Source organism: Amblyomma mixtum, chromosome 10 (assembly GCF_055824585.1).
Source record: "Amblyomma mixtum isolate Tamu chromosome 10, ASM5582458v1, whole genome shotgun sequence".
Lineage (NCBI taxonomy): Eukaryota > Metazoa > Arthropoda > Arachnida > Ixodida > Ixodidae > Amblyomma > Amblyomma mixtum.
In genome coordinates, this window is record NC_143021.1 from 112182414 (window position 1) to 112202591 (window position 20178).

The 20178-nt window shown below is 49.7% G+C and overlaps 1 protein-coding gene across 5 annotated transcripts in view; it reads right to left on the reverse strand.

The window, feature by feature from the left end:
- Positions 1 to 20178, reverse strand: part of LOC149326691 (ryanodine receptor-like) — a 539764-nt gene that overhangs the window by 344063 nt on the left and 175523 nt on the right. For all 5 annotated transcript variants that reach the window (XM_089562900.1, XM_089562898.1, XM_089562899.1 and 2 more), the window contains exons 29-30: positions 13691 to 13775; positions 9706 to 9829 (exon numbers count right to left, since the gene is read on the reverse strand). In XM_089562900.1, coding sequence (XP_089419026.1) covers positions 9706 to 9829; positions 13691 to 13775 — 209 coding nt within the window. The remainder of the gene's footprint in view (positions 1 to 9705; positions 9830 to 13690; positions 13776 to 20178) is intronic.

Consider the following 20178-nt stretch of genomic DNA (forward strand, 5'->3'; position numbering starts at 1 on the left):
CTGGGGATTAGTGCAGTGTTATGTAATGCAGCTTTCTGTGTAATAAACACTTGTGCTCTCAAATAACTGTGCCTTTCTTCCTTCGGAGCGAGAGCGCAGGCGCGCACCAAACGCTGGCAGTGCCCTCAGCTTGCTCTGGCCCGAACCCGCGATATGTGGGCGAAGTGCCACCTAATTAGCACACCGTCACTGCGGTGTTGACGATCCCACAACCTTCATCCAGTTTGACAACCGGCGGTTCCTACAACGCCAGGGCCTTTGCATCGGTTTATGTGTCGCGCCATTTTTATATCACATTTTTCTCGCATCCATTGACAACATTTTCGCATCACTAACTGACGACGGAACTGTCCTAAAAATTTTTAGATATGTTGATGATTTTTTAGTGATTTTAAAGACAAATGACACAGGCCGCTATGAGGAGACTGCCAAGAAAATTTTAGAAATGTTCGCACAACATGGGAAAGGGCTGTCTTTCACATTTCAGCTTCCTGAACAGGACTGCCTCCATTTTTTGGACCTTAATATTAAGCTGGGGTACGGAAGTGTTTGCTGGCGCTACCTGCCCAGGGCCAAGAAATATTTTTTACCGTATGATTCGGCTCTGTCAAAAACTGTCAAGAGGGCTATCGCCACCCTTTCTATATAATCAGCACTCCTCAAGTCGTGCTCTCACATGATGCGGGCGAGGTGAACAGACTGCGTAAAGCAGGGTTCCCTGACCACATCTTGGCTGCCGTAACCGAGGCATTGCTGCAGAAATTTAAGGGCAAACCAAAGGGGCAACGCCGGAAAGAAACTTTCGGTGAAGCCAAACCAGTGGTGATACCATATATGCACAAGGTGTCCCACAATTTGAAACGAGTTGGCAACAAGTTCTGAGTTCCCATGGTCTTCTCCGCCCCCTGCAAATTGGCCAAGATGTGCCCCAAGATTAGCAGAGGTGCGAAAGAAACATCTGGGTGTGGGAAGAAGCACTCAAATCCCTACGTAAGGTGTGCCACGGGAGTGGTCTACGAGATCCCCCTTACATGTGGCAAGGTGTACGTCGGTCAGACTGGAAGCTGCGTCAACGAGCGTGCCGGGGAACATAGAAGGTCGTTAGGGAACGCATCAGATTCGTTCGAAAACCTACCCGCCCATTGCCGCTCTTGCATTGATGAAAATAAAAAGAACTGTGTACCACGACTTGAGGAGATTAAAATTCTAACCAGAAGTAAAGATTAGCGCGCGAACTGGCAGAAGCCTTTATTATCAAAGAGAGGGGTGGCAGGTGCGTCAGCACGACTTCTATCTCCCTACGAGGAAATGAGCACAGATTGTTAAAAAATACGCGATTATGAGAAGTTATAGTCCGTGTGTGTGTGTGTGTGTGTGTGTGTTTTGCCGTGTAAGGAATGCGCATGCGTTCACCTTCTTCGGGCTATATATATGCTACATGTCGCTGACAATTAACTTAGTTGGTGTCAGCGCCCGTCCTGTCCGTCTTTCTGTGTGTTTTGTGTAGAATTTAGCGCTGCTTTTACTTTCCTGAACACAATGTCACACCAACTAGCCCAGCAAAAGGTACAGCAGTGTCTAGAGTGCCGTCCAACGGCGCCGTCCGGTGGCAGCACTGCCTCCACTGCCGTAGTACATACATCGGAGCATCTCCTGCAAGCCGTCCGCGCCAAGGCAACACCTTTGCGACAGAGCCATGGCGCCAGCGTTCACCTTCTTCGGGCTATATATATGCTACATGTCGCTGTCAATAAACTTAGTTGGATTCAGCGCCCATCCTCTCCGTCTTTCTGTGTGTTTTGTGTAGAATTTAGCGCTGCTTTTACTTTCCTGAACACAATGTCACACCAACTAGCCCAGCAAAAGGTACAGCAGTGTCTAGAGTGCCGTCCAACGGCGCCGTCCGGTGGCAGCACTGCCTCCACTGCCGTAGTACATACATCGGAGCATCTCCTGCAAGCCGTCCGCGCCAAGGCAACACCTTTGCGACAGAGCCATGGCGCCAGCGTTCACCTTCTTCGGGCTATATATATGCTACATGTCGCTGTCAATAAACTTAGTTGGATTCAGCGCCCATCCTCTCCGTCTTTCTGTGTGTTTTGTGTAGAATTTAGCGCTGCTTTTACTTTCCTGAACACAATGTCACACCAACTAGCCCAGCAAAAGGTACAACAGTGTCTAGAGTGCCGTCCAACGGCGCCGTCCGGTGGCAGCACTGCCTCCACTGCCGTAGTACATACATCGGAGCATCTCCTGCAAGCCGTCCGCGCCAAGGCAACACCTTTGCGACAGAGCCATGGCGCCAGCGTTCACCTTCTTCGGGCTATATATATGCTACATGTCGCTGTCAATAAACTTAGTTGGATTCAGCGCCCATCCTCTCCGTCTTTCTGTGTGTTTTGTGTAGAATTTAGCGCTGTTTTTACTTTCCTGAACACAATGTCACACCAACTAGCCCAGCAAAAGGTACAGCAGTGTCTAGAGTGCCGTCCAACGGCGCCGTCCGGTGGCAGCACTGCCTCCACTGCCGTAGTACATACATCGGAGCATCTCCTGCAAGCCGTCCGCGCCAAGGCAACACCTTTGCGACAGAGCCATGGCGCCAGCGTTCACCTTCTTCGGGCTATATATATGCTACATGTCGCTGTCAATAAACTTAGTTGGATTCAGCGCCCATCCTCTCCGTCTTTCTGTGTGTTTTGTGTAGAATTTAGCGCTGTTTTTACTTTCCTGAACACAATGTCACACCAACTAGCCCAGCAAAAGGTACAGCAGTGTCTAGAGTGCCGTCCAACGGCGCCGTCCGGTGGCAGCACTGCCTCCACTGCCGTAGTACATACATCGGAGCATCTCCTGCAAGCCGTCCGCGCCAAGGCAACACCTTTGCGACAGAGCCATGGCGCCAGCGTTCACCTTCTTCGGGCTATATATATGCTACATGTCGCTGTCAATAAACTTAGTTGGATTCAGCGCCCATCCTCTCCGTCTTTCTGTGTGTTTTGTGTAGAATTTAGCGCTGTTTTTACTTTCCTGAACACAATGTCACACCAACTAGCCCAGCAAAAGGTACAGCAGTGTCTAGAGTGCCGTCCAACGGCGCCGTCCGGTGGCAGCACTGCCTCCACTGCCGTAGTACATACATCGGAGCATCTCCTGCAAGCCGTCCGCGCCAAGGCAACACCTTTGCGACAGAGCCATGGCGCCAGCGTTCACCTTCTTCGGGCTATATATATGCTACATGTCGCTGTCAATAAACTTAGTTGGATTCAGCGCCCATCCTCTCCGTCTTTCTGTGTGTTTTGTGTAGAATTTAGCGCTGCTTTTACTTTCCTGAACACAATGTCACACCAACTAGCCCAGCAAAAGGTACAGCAGTGTCTAGAGTGCCGTCCAACGGCGCCGTCCGGTGGCAGCACTGCCTCCACTGCCGTAGTACATACATCGGAGCATCTCCTGCAAGCCGTCCGCGCCAAGGCAACACCTTTGCGACAGAGCCATGGCGCCAGCGTTCACCTTCTTCGGGCTATATATATGCTACATGTCGCTGTCAATAAACTTAGTTGGATTCAGCGCCCATCCTCTCCGTCTTTCTGTGTGTTTTGTGTAGAATTTAGCGCTGTTTTTACTTTCCTGAACACAATGTCACACCAACTAGCCCAGCAAAAGGTACAGCAGTGTCGAGAAGGCCGTCCGACGGCGCCCTCCGGTGGCAGCACTGCCTCCACTGCCGTAGTACATACATCGGGGCACCTCCTGCAAGCCGTCCGCGCCAAGGCAACACCTTTGCGACGGAGCCATGGCGCCAGCGTTCACCTTCGGGCTATATATATGCTACATGTCGCTGTCAATAAACTTAGTTGGAGTCAGCGCCCATCCTCTCCGTTTTTCTGTGTGTTTTGTGTAGAATTTAGCGCTGCTTTTACTTTCCAGAACAGAATGTCACACCAACTAGTCCAGCAAAAGGTACAGCAGTGTCTAGAGTGCCGTCCAACGGCGCCGTCCGGTGGCAGCACTGCCTCCACTGCCGTAGTACATACATCGGAGCATCTCCTGCAAGCCGTCCGCGCCAAGGCAACACCTTTGCGACAGAGCCATGGCGCCAGCGTTCACCTTCTTCGGGCTATATATATGCTACATGTCGCTGTCAATAAACTTAGTTGGATTCAGCGCCCATCCTCTCCGTCTTTCTGTGTGTTTTGTGTAGAATTTAGCGCTGCTTTTACTTTCCTGAACACAATGTCACACCAACTAGCCCAGCAAAAGGTACAGCAGTGTCTAGAGTGCCGTCCAACGGCGCCGTCCGGTGGCAGCACTGCCTCCACTGCCGTAGTACATACATCGGAGCATCTCCTGCAAGCCGTCCGCGCCAAGGCAACACCTTTGCGACAGAGCCATGGCGCCAGCGTTCACCTTCTTCGGGCTATATATATGCTACATGTCGCTGTCAATAAACTTAGTTGGATTCAGCGCCCATCCTCTCCGTCTTTCTGTGTGTTTTGTGTAGAATTTAGCGCTGTTTTTACTTTCCTGAACACAATGTCACACCAACTAGCCCAGCAAAAGGTACAGCAGTGTCGAGAAGGCCGTCCGACGGCGCCCTCCGGTGGCAGCACTGCCTCCACTGCCGTAGTACATACATCGGGGCACCTCCTGCAAGCCGTCCGCGCCAAGGCAACACCTTTGCGACGGAGCCATGGCGCCAGCGTTCACCTTCGGGCTATATATATGCTACATGTCGCTGTCAATAAACTTAGTTGGATTCAGCGCCCATCCTCTCCGTCTTTCTGTGTGTTTTGTGTAGAATTTAGCGCTGTTTTTACTTTCCTGAACACAATGTCACACCAACTAGCCCAGCAAAAGGTACAGCAGTGTCTAGAGTGCCGTCCAACGGCGCCGTCCGGTGGCAGCACTGCCTCCACTGCCGTAGTACATACATCGGAGCATCTCCTGCAAGCCGTCCGCGCCAAGGCAACACCTTTGCGACAGAGCCATGGCGCCAGCGTTCACCTTCTTCGGGCTATATATATGCTACATGTCGCTGTCAATAAACTTAGTTGGATTCAGCGCCCATCCTCTCCGTCTTTCTGTGTGTTTTGTGTAGAATTTAGCGCTGCTTTTACTTTCCTGAACACAATGTCACACCAACTAGCCCAGCAAAAGGTACAGCAGTGTCTAGAGTGCCGTCCAACGGCGCCGTCCGGTGGCAGCACTGCCTCCACTGCCGTAGTACATACATCGGAGCATCTCCTGCAAGCCGTCCGCGCCAAGGCAACACCTTTGCGACAGAGCCATGGCGCCAGCGTTCACCTTCTTCGGGCTATATATATGCTACATGTCGCTGTCAATAAACTTAGTTGGATTCAGCGCCCATCCTCTCCGTCTTTCTGTGTGTTTTGTGTAGAATTTAGCGCTGCTTTTACTTTCCTGAACACAATGTCACACCAACTAGCCCAGCAAAAGGTACAGCAGTGTCTAGAGTGCCGTCCAACGGCGCCGTCCGGTGGCAGCACTGCCTCCACTGCCGTAGTACATACATCGGAGCATCTCCTGCAAGCCGTCCGCGCCAAGGCAACACCTTTGCGACAGAGCCATGGCGCCAGCATTCACCTTCTTCGGGCTATATATATGCTACATGTCGCTGTCAATAAACTTAGTTGGATTCAGCGCCCATCCTCTCCGTCTTTCTGTGTGTTTTGTGTAGAATTTAGCGCTGTTTTTACTTTCCTGAACACAATGTCACACCAACTAGCCCAGCAAAAGGTACAGCAGTGTCGAGAAGGCCGTCCGACGGCGCCCTCCGGTGGCAGCACTGCCTCCACTGCCGTAGTACATACATCGGGGCACCTCCTGCAAGCCGTCCGCGCCAAGGCAACACCTTTGCGACGGAGCCATGGCGCCAGCGTTCACCTTCGGGCTATATATATGCTACATGTCGCTGTCAATAAACTTAGTTGGAGTCAGCGCCCATCCTCTCCGTTTTTCTGTGTGTTTTGTGTAGAATTTAGCGCTGCTTTTACTTTCCAGAACAGAATGTCACACCAACTAGTCCAGCAAAAGGTACAGCAGTGTCTAGAGTGCCGTCCAACGGCGCCGTCCGGTGGCAGCACTGCCTCCACTGCCGTAGTACATACATCGGAGCATCTCCTGCAAGCCGTCCGCGCCAAGGCAACACCTTTGCGACAGAGCCATGGCGCCAGCGTTCACCTTCTTCGGGCTATATATATGCTACATGTCGCTGTCAATAAACTTAGTTGGATTCAGCGCCCATCCTCTCCGTCTTTCTGTGTGTTTTGTGTAGAATTTAGCGCTGCTTTTACTTTCCTGAACACAATGTCACACCAACTAGCCCAGCAAAAGGTACAGCAGTGTCTAGAGTGCCGTCCAACGGCGCCGTCCGGTGGCAGCACTGCCTCCACTGCCGTAGTACATACATCGGAGCATCTCCTGCAAGCCGTCCGCGCCAAGGCAACACCTTTGCGACAGAGCCATGGCGCCAGCGTTCACCTTCTTCGGGCTATATATATGCTACATGTCGCTGTCAATAAACTTAGTTGGATTCAGCGCCCATCCTCTCCGTCTTTCTGTGTGTTTTGTGTAGAATTTAGCGCTGTTTTTACTTTCCTGAACACAATGTCACACCAACTAGCCCAGCAAAAGGTACAGCAGTGTCGAGAAGGCCGTCCGACGGCGCCCTCCGGTGGCAGCACTGCCTCCACTGCCGTAGTACATACATCGGGGCACCTCCTGCAAGCCGTCCGCGCCAAGGCAACACCTTTGCGACGGAGCCATGGCGCCAGCGTTCACCTTCGGGCTATATATATGCTACATGTCGCTGTCAATAAACTTAGTTGGATTCAGCGCCCATCCTCTCCGTCTTTCTGTGTGTTTTGTGTAGAATTTAGCGCTGTTTTTACTTTCCTGAACACAATGTCACACCAACTAGCCCAGCAAAAGGTACAGCAGTGTCTAGAGTGCCGTCCAACGGCGCCGTCCGGTGGCAGCACTGCCTCCACTGCCGTAGTACATACATCGGAGCATCTCCTGCAAGCCGTCCGCGCCAAGGCAACACCTTTGCGACAGAGCCATGGCGCCAGCGTTCACCTTCTTCGGGCTATATATATGCTACATGTCGCTGTCAATAAACTTAGTTGGATTCAGCGCCCATCCTCTCCGTCTTTCTGTGTGTTTTGTGTAGAATTTAGCGCTGCTTTTACTTTCCTGAACACAATGTCACACCAACTAGCCCAGCAAAAGGTACAGCAGTGTCTAGAGTGCCGTCCAACGGCGCCGTCCGGTGGCAGCACTGCCTCCACTGCCGTAGTACATACATCGGAGCATCTCCTGCAAGCCGTCCGCGCCAAGGCAACACCTTTGCGACAGAGCCATGGCGCCAGCGTTCACCTTCTTCGGGCTATATATATGCTACATGTCGCTGTCAATAAACTTAGTTGGATTCAGCGCCCATCCTCTCCGTCTTTCTGTGTGTTTTGTGTAGAATTTAGCGCTGTTTTTACTTTCCTGAACACAATGTCACACCAACTAGCCCAGCAAAAGGTACAGCAGTGTCGAGAAGGCCGTCCGACGGCGCCCTCCGGTGGCAGCACTGCCTCCACTGCCGTAGTACATACATCGGGGCACCTCCTGCAAGCCGTCCGCGCCAAGGCAACACCTTTGCGACGGAGCCATGGCGCCAGCGTTCACCTTCGGGCTATATATATGCTACATGTCGCTGTCAATAAACTTAGTTGGAGTCAGCGCCCATCCTCTCCGTTTTTCTGTGTGTTTTGTGTAGAATTTAGCGCTGCTTTTACTTTCCTGAACACAATGTCACACCAACTAGCCCAGCAAAAGGTACAGCAGTGTCTATAGTGCCGTCCAACGGCGCCGTCCGGTGGCAGCACTGCCTCCACTGCCGTAGTACATACATCGGGGCACCTCCTGCAAGCCGTCCGCGCCAAGGCAACACCTTTGCGACGGAGCCATGGCGCCAGCGTTCACCTTCTTCGGGCTATATATATGCTACATGTCGCTGTCAATAAACTTAGTTGGAGTCAGCGCCCATCCTCTCCGTTTTTCTGTGTGTTTTGTGTAGAATTTAGCGCTGCTTTTACTTTCCAGAACAGAATGTCACACCAACTAGTCCAGCAAAAGGTACAGCAGTGTCTAGAGTGCCGTCCGACGCGCCGTCCGGTGGCAGCACTGCCTCCACTGCCGTAGTACATACATCGGGGCACCTCCTGCAAGCCGTCCGCGCCAAGGCAACACCTTTGCGACAGAGCCATGGCGCCAGCGTTCACCTTCTTCGGGCTATATATATGCTACATGTCGCTGTCAATAAACTTAGTTGGAGTCAGCGCCCGTCCTCTCCGTCTTTCTGTGTGTTTTGTGTAGAATTTAGCGCTGTTTTTACTTTCCTGAACACAATGTCACACCAACTAGCCCAGAATGTCTGAAAACCCTGCTAGGCATTCATGCTGTCGTAAATAATAAGCCCTGGGATAAGGAAATGTCAAAAATGATTCCTCCTCGAGGATCGGTGATCTGTACCGAGTTGACGGTAGGAGTAATAACTGCGATACAAGCTAGGGCGTAGCAGCTGCCGCTGGTGCACCGCGGCTCATCCGATCTCTTGCACGGTAGCTCCGCTGCTAAGCCATCGCTGAAATCGATCTTCTTTTAGCATGAGAAAATGGGGTAGTCAATAAGGCAGTGCAATGAGTAGACCATTTACTGTAGCGCTGGTCAATTCAAAAGCGCGGTCCGCTGTGGCTTCGATGCGAAACAAGTTAGGCCTAGCGACGACTAGTGTCAGAGCGCCGTCAGCACACTGTCAGAGCGCCGTCGTCCGCCGCGCTCGCAGGCGGCAACACCACAGTCAGCTCGCGAAATCCGATGCAGCGAGCGTTGCGCACTTGTCGCCTACTTTAAAGATGCGGCGCAGGGAGCGTTCCTTTTTCCAAATTACAGCGTTAGAATGTGCAGCTCGAGCATCGCGGGACGGTGCTGCAGTACGCTGCTGCTGCGCCGTCGGACTGCACTTTACGCACTGCCTATTTTAATGTGTTGCTTTTGAAACGTGATTTCGCGCGAAAAAAGTATGTTGCTGAAGTTCACCAGCTCGTACGCTTTTCGAAACTCGGACGCCTACGGGCAATTTCCGTCCACAGACGCCGCCATATACTTGGTTAACGACGCAAATCGAGGTCGCCAAGCTAGGTTCGCGATAACCGCGGTTAGTCGAGTAACTGCGGTTTGGTCCGCCGTGTAATATACGCTAACCACGGTTACGCTTGACCACGGTTACGCTAACCGCAGTTAACTCTGCCCGTGTAACAAGGGTTAACCTATTTAATGTTAAAAAGTGTTCTCACCTGTGCTATGTTGATTTTATTTAAAATTTTTCCCTTTGCAAATGCGACGCGTCATGCTTGCCATGGTAAGTAAAGCCCTGTGCCTTTCGACCTCCTTCGTGAAGCGTACATAATATCGGAAGCAAAAGTCTCTAGGACTCTCGGAAAGCGCTTCAGGCCCATAGGTGTCCTGTCTTTCGGCCATTGCGTCATAGCGCAACACTCATAGCGCAACAAACACACGGGGAAGTAGACGAGAGCCCGCTTTGTCCGAGTCATCTTTCTCTCCACGTGTCAGAAGAAGAGCATCGCTTCGAGGCTCCGGAACAAGGGCAAACGTAATGACTGGGCTCACCAGGAAGCCGTCGTAGGACCACGAGTTATGGTCGCCGCCCAGCTCGCAAGAGGGCAGGAAGCTGCTGGCGTTCGCCCAGCCGACCTTCATGGGCCCCAGCGTGAGCACCTCGAACTCGAAATACCTGCGAGGAAAGTGGGGGAACGAAGGGGTGAATAGCCACAACGAATGATGCGAAGATGCGCCTCGTCGTTGTCGTAAGACGGAGGCTACGGAAGGCGTACATCTCACGCTTCTTTCTAGATGCGACAAGGAAAGTGCGTCACTAGCTAATTAAAAGAATTCATTAAAATAAATTAAAACTAAAAGAATAAAAATCATTATTCGGTCAATATAAGGAATATGCTGGCTAAGCCAAACTGTTCTCGCTTTATACAGGCATCGAGCGTCAGCGTATCTTTAATCCATACACTCATATCGGAAAAATCTGTCCGCCCCATACGTCTGAAAGCGTCGACTGGCATGCGGCAAACTGGAAATCCCACTTTAAGGAGAAAGGGAAGGTGGAAGCAAAGAATTACGGCGAGGAGAGTGGAGGAGGGGTCGCCCGGTGACCGACGGACTGGGCCACGCCAGCCTCTCGCACGGTCTAAACCCGTCAGCGGCAGCGGCTGCCCCGTACTGCGTCGGGGACACTAATGCTAACGCATACTCCGCCGAATCAATCACACTGACCGGCTGTAGTTTATTTGTGGATTGTTGCATGTTTTAGAGGACGCGGTCTAAGTGAGCGAAGAATCAAATTTTGCGGCCGCGAACACGCCGTACTGAGCACAAACAACAACCAAAACAAAGGCTTGAGAAAAGTCCTTTGCTTACTGAGTGTGCGAGTAGAATGAAGAGCGCCCTGGGGAACGCAGCTGGCGAAGGAAACCCAGTTAGAAAAAAAACGCTGCCAACACGAAATTGATTCGTTCGCTGTATAATACACCGGAGCAGAGAGGAACTGCACTGCAAGATATAAATCAGCTAAGAAAGCACTAGCTTCTAGAAAATTAGGTGCATAGTTAAAGGAAGCTCCGCCTAAGGGACAAATGTGTATGGTTCAGCGTGCAGTAACACCTTTTTTTTTTTAAACAAACAGTAACTATACTGGAGGTGCACGCAGGCGCCAATAGCAGTAGCACGGCTCTCGAGAAATCTAGCGCAACCGCCGCTCATATACGTCAGCCCCGACACGCACGAAGATGTCAAATTCACCTTCAGTTCGATGTATCTTGGGTACCACCGCGTATTACTCAGTATGGGGCTCCATTGGTGTGAAAATACATTCGCGCTTGAATAGGCGTTGCCTTTATTCCTTACGTACAACACGTGTTCCAAGCAACACGTGTACAAAAGAAGACGGTGCGACTGACGAAGGCAAAAGAGGCACATAAAACGAAAAGGCCGGCTACACTAGCAACTGAATTTTATTTCGCATGAACCTCGCCTTTTTTTAGGCCAACAGAGCCGTTGCAAGCACCCAATAACGCATGCTCATGGGGCCAATGCGCGCAGTGCATCAGATAAGCCTATCATGCAAGAAGCACGAAAACAAACCATCGCACCACTATTTTTCATGGCCATCAAGGATGAAAAAACACACATAACAACGACAAGAAAAAATAAAACTTACTGCACTACACCAGCATAATAAGCAATGCAACAACGACTAAGGAAAAACCATTAAACAAAAAAACAACAGCATCAGGAGTGATATCAGATTACCAACAAAGAACGTAGAAAAAGGTGAAAAATGATGCGTTAATACCAAAGCCTGCGTCAGAAATAATAAAAAGCAAAAAGTTTGATCAAAGCAAAACATTTAACAAGAGAAAACGATAAATAGCAACCACGTGAGAACTGATATCTGATGACCAATAAAGAACGTGAGAAAAGATGACAAATGAAGTGTTAAGACCAAAGTTGCGGGAAGAAAAATAAAAAGGCGAAAAGTGTGATAAACAGCAACCATGTGAGGACAGATATCAGATGACCAACAAATGTTTTCCCGCGCCGTTTTCACTATGGACCAACAAAAACGTGCAAAAGTCGGCTGTGGTTTACCTCTGGCTAAACCTGGAGTGACGCGATAGCACAGCTTGTCGAGTAGAACTCGTGCAGTCGAAGTGCAAAGTCAGTCTTTCGCCGCTGCGTTTCGCTGGGCGTTCCTCCTCCATCTTCGTACCATGATGTAGATTCACTCTCTCCCCCTCCACCCCTCTCCACTCCTTCCCCACTCAGTTTCGCCGTCGCGCCGCGCCGCCGGTAGCTGCTCCGCACCACGCGACCAACGACATGCCCAGCCACGGTGCCTGCACGCTGAAGGCTCGAAATGCTAGCATAATGTAGGCGCGCGGCGCGCACATCAGCTGCGTGATCTGACGTCACTCCACGTATGCGCACAACTGACGAGGCGGGCGGCGTCTGCTCCGCCGTCGGCGGAGAGGCGAGGCGCGCGGCGCGCCGACCAGCTACGGGCTATGACGTCACTCCGCGCATGCGCACAGCTGGCGGAGCGGTGGTGCCACGGCTCAGCGCGCAGCCACGCTGACCTCGCGAAGCGGCTGGCGTAGTGCAGCTATCGCTACAAAAGGTGAGAAATGAAGTGTTAAGGCCCAAGTCTGCCTCAGAAAGGATTAAAAGCGAAAGTGTGGTCAAGGCAAAGCAGAGAAGATGGTAAACAGCAACCACGTGAGGACTGATATCAAATGACCAATAAAAAACATGGAAAAAGGTGAGAAATGAAGTGTTAATACCAAAGACTGCCTCAGAAAACATAAGAGACGAATAGTGTCATCAAGACAAAAAAAATTAACCGGAGAAAACGATAAACAGGAACCGCGCGAGGACAGATATCAGATGACCAACAAACAACGTGGAAAAAGGTGAGAAATGAAGTTTCAAGATCAAAGCGTGTGTCAGAAAGCATAAAAGTCGATTAGTGTGGTCAAGGCAAAACATTTAGCAAGAGAAAACAACAGACAGCAACCAAATGAGGACTGATATGAGATGACCAACAGCGAACGTGAAAGAAGGTGAGAAATGAAGTGTTAAGACCAAAAGCCTGCGTCAGAAAACATAAAAGGCGAGAAGTGTGATCAAAGAAAAACATTTCACCAGCGAAAACGATAAATAGCAGCCACGTGAGGACTGATATCAGATGACCAAAAAAGGACGTGGAAAATAGTGAAAAAAGAAGTGTTAACACCAAAGCCGCGTCAAACGCCTAAAAAAAAAGAGAAAGCCGCACGAACAACGCCACTTCGTCAAAAAAAAATGCATAAGTGAACGCCAAAGGGAAGAACGAAACACGAAAGTAGCAAGAACCACCTAAGGCCTACAAAAACCCTAATAGAAAAGCGATCTCCTCATTAATAAGCGTAATGGATGGCTTTGTAACGCATCTGATTCCTTCTTGCTTAAAATAATAGGCCTCTACAATCTCCCTCTCAGTCCTGTTTAGAACACAGGACGACAATTTCTGTACACTTTTCAGTGGTCCACTGGGAAGCTGCCTTCATTATTGCGTAGATGTCAGCATGTGTTCGCTAGCGCGCTCAATGAAACAACACGCAATAACAAAGGCAACTTCCAAGTGGACCACTGCGAAGTGTGCAGAAACTGTCATCCTGTGCCCGAAAAAACTATATTTTTGAGGACTAGAAATGACAGGATTGAGAAGGAGATTGTGCAGGCCTGTTATAATAAGAAAAAAGGAAGCAGATGCGCTAGCAAGCCATCCATTAGACTTAGTAATGTGGAGCTCTCTTTTGTTGAAGGATTTCTGTAGGTCGTGGGTGGTTCTTGGTTCCGTCGTTTTTCGCTCTTCCCTTTGGTGACCAGATGCGATTCTTTTCTTGAAGATGTGGCCTTGCTCATGCGGATATATTTTGTTTTTAGGCCTTTGACGCGACTTTGGTGCTTGAGTGCTTGTAGTGGAGAATGTTGTTCGGCTACAAAAGTGGCCCAGATTGTAAAGCACACGCAACGCAGCACTTACCACTTCCCTTCACTGACGGAGTAAGTAATCTCGGCGCGGTAGGTTCGCTGATCGTACTTCACAGACGACACTTTACTTTGAATACCTGCAAAAAGCAGAACAGAAGACGAGCGTGCTTACGCGCTGCACTTCAAAGTGCTGTGCCCCATTTATTTGACTACGACACAATAAAGCATTTCCAGAGTCGCAAGCAGACGGTGCTGCAGATTTTTCCGGCATTAACCGTTAATTTTAGAAGAGTATGTATTTTTCTCACGACGCCAATGTACCTGTATCCTGAACCACAAGAGGGCACTGCAAAAGTGGCACGGAACACAAGTAACATTAAAGACGCTAACTGCCAAATGTTTTAAGGCGAAAGGCTTTTATGGCTCATAGTGTTGCGGACAGGATGTGTCGCACTTTCACCAATGCATAGCCAATTCACAATCTAACAAATAGCCATCCAACAAGCCAAACCATATTCGAATCCATAATTCAACAAGTCAAAGCATAATCCCGAATCCAATTCAATGAAGTGTAAATGAAGAAAAATAAGCTAATAAAATTTAAGTCTAGGTAGCAATCGAACCCGGCTTGAGGCGTGCGAGACGGGGGACGATTCCACTGCGCTGCAACGGTTCTTTTCTTTATTGTAGGGACCGGATTTAAGTCCGACTTGACTAGGCCGCATCATGCAACCCGTCATACACAATCACATCAGCATCTAGCTCTCACTTTGTCAGCGCATCAAAATTCCGGGAGACACACGCATGCATCAAGGAAAGGGGGAAAGGGAGCCAGGCAGGAGGCCTAACCTGCGCAGCATATACGCTCGCACCATAGCACACCACTCCCTGAACACAGACGTCGATGAACGTGGTGGCTCTGCGGGGCGGTCTGTCATGCGGCTCTTCCGTGAGTTAAACAGTCCTATGAGCACTAAAAGATCACATGAAATGTTAGAACCTTCCATTGTAGGCAAAAATCTTATAGTATAGAGCGTAATCTCAATGTCCCTTTTGACATTCTACTGAAGACTGTACCCCCCCCCAAAAAAAAAAACAACAACAACAACAAAATAAAACAAAAAACAAAGCAATGATCAATAGTTTCTGGCTGCTGACACAAAGGACAGTTCACAGACCATGACACAAATGCCCCTTTTTCACGAAACCACGTTTTGGCAGGTATAGTTGACGTGTGGATTTCAAAACAACGTCTTTGCGGTCGCTTCAGCACACATCTGGTGCACCCGCTTTAATACACCGTTGTCTAGAAAGGAGAGATAAGGCTACCAGTACATCGGTGCAGGAAACAACGCCTCAATCAGAAGTTTTGTCATCTGTCTTCTGGACAAACTATATAGGAATTCTAAGGAAAACCGTACAGGGAGGAAATGTAATGTTTAGGCGACTGCTTTAAGAAAACCCCACAAAGGCCTCTCACTCCTATGACCAGTGGGCGCCAAACAGACTAGGCAAATGGGCACTTAATCGTCTGTTAAACACAGCTAGGAGGAAGGGATGGTTTTCTGTTTTAAAAAAGAAACTTGAAGAACACATCACGAGCTAGTTGGGTTTCCATCACATCAAAACAGCGCACACTTCACGAAGGACGCAGAAAGAGGAGACGAGACACAGGCGCTGACTTACAACTGAAACTTTATTGCTCTGACACATCGGTAAATATACACAAGGCATCAAAAAATACAAGAAGGATAAGACATGAAACAGGCAATCGCAGCAGGAAACGAGCAGGAAATCATGACTGCTGAGCTGTCGCAAGCAAACGAAATTCCTTGTCCAGAAGGGCTACGGATGGGGTGCTCACACAGCGGTCTTTTAGGCTTGCGATTTTTTTGGCCCCAATTATCTCTCGCGTGATTTGGTCACTGCACCTGCTCAGCACGCTCGTGTCACTCCAGTGAGGAGTGCATTTACAATCGCGGCAATGAATGCCCAGATGGCCTGAGATTCGTGTGCTTAGATTGTATTTGTGTTCTGACAGTCTTGTGTTAAGTCATCTGCCGGTTTGTCCTACGTAAGCATGGCCAGAAGACAAGAGAATCGAGTAGATTACGCCTTGAGCACAGGAAACAAACCGATCACGATGATTTGCGGTGCAGCCAACGTATCTGCGATCTATCTGATTTACACGCTTGCACAGGCTTGACAGACGATCTGGGGCTGAAAATACTACATCTACTACTACTTTTTTCCCGATCTTCCTTAGGGAATGTGAAATCCCGTGTAAGTAAGGATTCACGGCAATCTTCTTATCCCTGTCCCTTTGACGTGGTTCTTTTTTTGTCAACATGGCCTCGGCCACTGATGACAAGAGCGTGAGAGGGTAACCAGCCTGCACAAGTCGGTGCGTCTGGTTTAAAAAAACTATCTTCAAGCTTATGACTGCATGATTTTTTGACTGCGTTATAGAAGCAAGAGTTAACAATACTGCGTTTAACTAACTTCTAGTGAGCTGAATCAAAGGGCAGAAGGGGTTTTTTGGCTCGAGACTCAAAGTCCCAGCACACGTGATTGTTGTCAAAATAGAGTCCTAATTCTAAATACGTAAGAAACCATTAGAAGGCAGTTCGTCGGTGGCAGTCAAAGCGCGCAGTATGCTAGAAAAATTGCTAAGAACCTTTGAAGTTTCGAATGGGAGGGCCTGATGTTCGCAGCATAGGATGACAAGATAGTCGTCGACAAACCGGAAAATCTGCTTAATAGGTTCTTCCATTGCTCTGGTACTCAGTGATCTTTACTTAGCTATGAAGGACAGAGCTTTACACAGCCTCTTTCAGTGTAGTAATGATAAGCAGATTTTCCGGCATCGTGAGCGCTGATAAAAGCATCGGAGACAGTCATAACAAATAAGCAAATTCCGCACAGCTGGAGACAGAGTAAAATGAATTTGATTTATAAAGGGGAAGGAGATAAGATGAACATAAAATCCTTCCGTCCGATTACGATAACATCTGTTATGTACAGGCTGGCAATGCAGGCGGTGAAATTAAAAATGCAGTCATGGGTAGAAGGTAATCGGATACTCGGAGAACTTCAGAATGGATTCAGAAGGGGTAGGCGCTCAGATGATAGCCTGTTCGTGCTTACCCAATGCATAGAAATAGCTAAGGCGGGAAACATACCTCTGTATTTAGCCTTTCTGGACATAAGCGGTGCATACGATAACGTGAACGGGGAACTCCTGTGGAGCATATTCCAAGATTTAGGTATCGGTCATGAGGTAATTGCTTTTCTACAGGAAATCTACCGAGATAATGAAATTCAAATTACATGGGAAGGGAAAAAATACCACAACTGTGAGGGTGCACAAAGGATTAAGGCAAGGTTGTCCTGTATCACCGCTGCTGTTCATGCTTTACGTGATAAATATGGAAAGAAGGCTAGAAGAAAGTAATCTACATTATAATCTGTCGTACAGATTAGGCGGAAATGTAGTTGAGCACAGCCTCCCGGGTTTAATGTATGCGGACGATATTGTACTGTTAGCAGATAGCCAGAAAGATTTACAAACTTTAGTTAATTGCTGTGGAGACGAAGGAGACGCTCTAGGATTCAGTTTTAGCGCAACTAAATCAGGTGCGATGATTTTCAACGATAGAACTGATCAGGTGCTTACAATACAAGGCCACGAAATACCCAAAGCGGCCGAATACAAATACCTAGGGATATGATTAAACGAAGGGCAGATATACACGGAAAAGCATGAACAGGCTCTTAGGGCAAAATGACGAAGAGACGCTGCAGGATAATGAAACATAAGGCATTATGGGGGTACAACAAATATGAAGTACTGAGAGGTATTTGGAAAGGAATAATAGTGCCGGGGCTTACTTTCGGCAATGCGGTTCTGTGCTTAAAGGGTCCCTGAAACGGTGTCCATGTAGGCAAAGAGAAGTCAAAGTATTGATAGACATTGAATGATCCATCATCCTACCGCAAAATTTTTTGATCTACCTTGTGTGGAACCAGACATAATGGCTAATAAAAATGACCACCAGCGTTTTCCCTCTCAACTCGTACACCGGTGCGAACCCTAAAAAAATAAAGATTACAGGCCGGGACCATGCTCCGCCCATAAATACGTCATCGACGAGATCGGTTTGTTTACGTCCGGTTGACCAAAGACGCGCTCTTTCGCTCGCTCGCTCGCTCGCTTTCCCGCTGTCTGCTGTGTTCGTCGCTGCGGCTTCTCTCGTACTATGGACCCCGAGCTCAAGGAACGACTTTCGCGGATGAGTGCCGAAATGGGATGTCAGCCTTAAGGCGGGGGCACATGTGCGAAAAGTGTGTGCGATTCGGTGCGGCGCGCCGTTGTGAACGACGTCGTAACGACCGATCGCAGCTCGTCGCCTGCGTCCAACCTGCTGGATGTCAACGACGAGCCGCGCGCGGAATACGCAACGACGTGAAGCGGGAGTCAATACGAGCGCGGAGAGCGGCAGCGTCATGATGCCGTACAGCGCGCTCCTCGGGGCTGAGCCCTCGGGGCTCGGGGCCGAGCCACGCCGGGCCGGCCTGCCAGCCTTGATGCCGGCCGCCGGCGACTGAAAAACGCGCTAGTATTGTTCGTTCTCGTCCATAGCAAGCCGTGGGATAGATGCATGTCAAAAATGCATCATTTCTGACGATCGCTGGCCAATACCGAGTTCCTGGTAAAAGTGATGACTGCGATACAAGCAAATTTCATCCCACAGCCGCTTTGGTGCTGCTGCTACTTGGTGCGGTTCGCCTGCCGTCTGCTAGCTCCATTGCTGAAGGCGTCCTGGAAATCGAACATATCTTTTATTATGGGACGAGTTCGCAGTAAAGCGATGTGAATAGTAGGCCTTTTATTATAGCGCAGGCGACTTCCGAAGCGCCGTCAGCTGCGGCTTCGATACGAAACCAGATAGGCCTAGCGACGACTAGGGCAGCCTGGGACCAGCGCGCAGTTCGTCGCGCGGCGTTGCCGCAGGTGGTGTCGTTGCCGAAAGATCCACTTTTGCACAGGCATATTGTCGTTGCTCGAATCTAGGAAGCATCCTGTCTGGTATCATGGCTGTTTTGTATTTTCTTGTGCGAATGTGAGGTACGCCGAGCATGCCGGCCGGCCGGCCAGCCTGGATCCCGTCTGCCGGCGTCATAAAACAAGCTAAAGTGTGTTCTTGACGTAAATAATAAACCCTGGGATAAGAAATGTGAAAAATGTGTCATTTTTTGAGGTTCGCTAACCAATACTGAGCTGCTGGTAAAGGTAACGACTGTGATACGAGCAAATTTCTTGCCACAACCGTCTCGCAGCTGCCGCTGGCCCGACGTGGGGTCCGGCTCGCCTGGCGCCCGCTCGCTTCGCTGCTGAAGGAGTCGCGGAAAGTGATCATACTATTATTTATTGTGAGATGATGCTGTTGACTGCAAAGCGATGTGTAGAGTAAGCCTTTTATTATAGCTCAGGCGACTTCCGAAGCACCGGCCGCTGCAGCTTCGATGCCAAACAGGCAATAGGCACGACCAGCGACGACCACGGCAGCCAAGCAGCCGCAGAGCTCGTCGCCCGGAGCGCCCGCAAGCGATGCCGTTGCCGAAAGCTCGCAACATAAGCAGACATGCTTTGTCGCTGCTCGAGAAGTATTTCTGATAACAAGGCGATCTTGCCTTGTGATATTTGTACACCATCCCAAGCAGCGCTCAGGCATTTCTGCACGGCGGTGAAGTGCGACACCGGTTGTGAGCGGCGCAGCGATGCTCACCGCTCCGTGTGTCCCTGCTTGTAGTAGGGCGGCAGTTCGCAAGCGACGATCGGTGCGGCGCGTCGGCCAAGTTTTTAAGGACACGCCGTTCAGAAATCGGGCGCTGAATCCTGACGACGACGACAGCTCGCTCACTTCCATCTTTCGGCAGACAGTGCCGAAGGGCAACATCTTGCTGAACCCTGGCCTTGCAAGCAACGACACAGCACGGCCGGTCCATTTTGATTGCGCACGGGACGGAGGTCGCGACAGAAATCAGTAGTGCGGTGACTCTAAATCGCACCTCGGTTCTCGATTCGGATCGACGGCGGCGCCGGCGGAGTGACACAAGCGGCACGAGCAGACGAAAACATTGTAAACCGGAAGTGCAGTACTAATTTCTGACATCCAACACACAATAACCGCGTAAACATGCATATAAACGACAACTCTCCATGCTGAAATGCGAAATGGTTCCGTAAAGAGTAAGAATGTGAAGTATCTAGAGCTTTTAGTTTGTTAAATATGCGATTTCACGTTGGCACCGCGAACCAATGATAGCCCTGCGCTGGTGACGTAAAGAGTACTAAAATGACGTAATGAGTACAGATTCAGGCGGAAGTTCACCGCCGCTGGTCGCCGCAAGGCTCGGGAGCAGCAGTTTTTGAAAATGTGTTATAAATTATCTACTCGCTTTTGATGTATTGTACGCGGCATGAACGTTCAGTAGCATACGCTCTACATAATGCAAGTATTTTTTTTCCAACCTCAG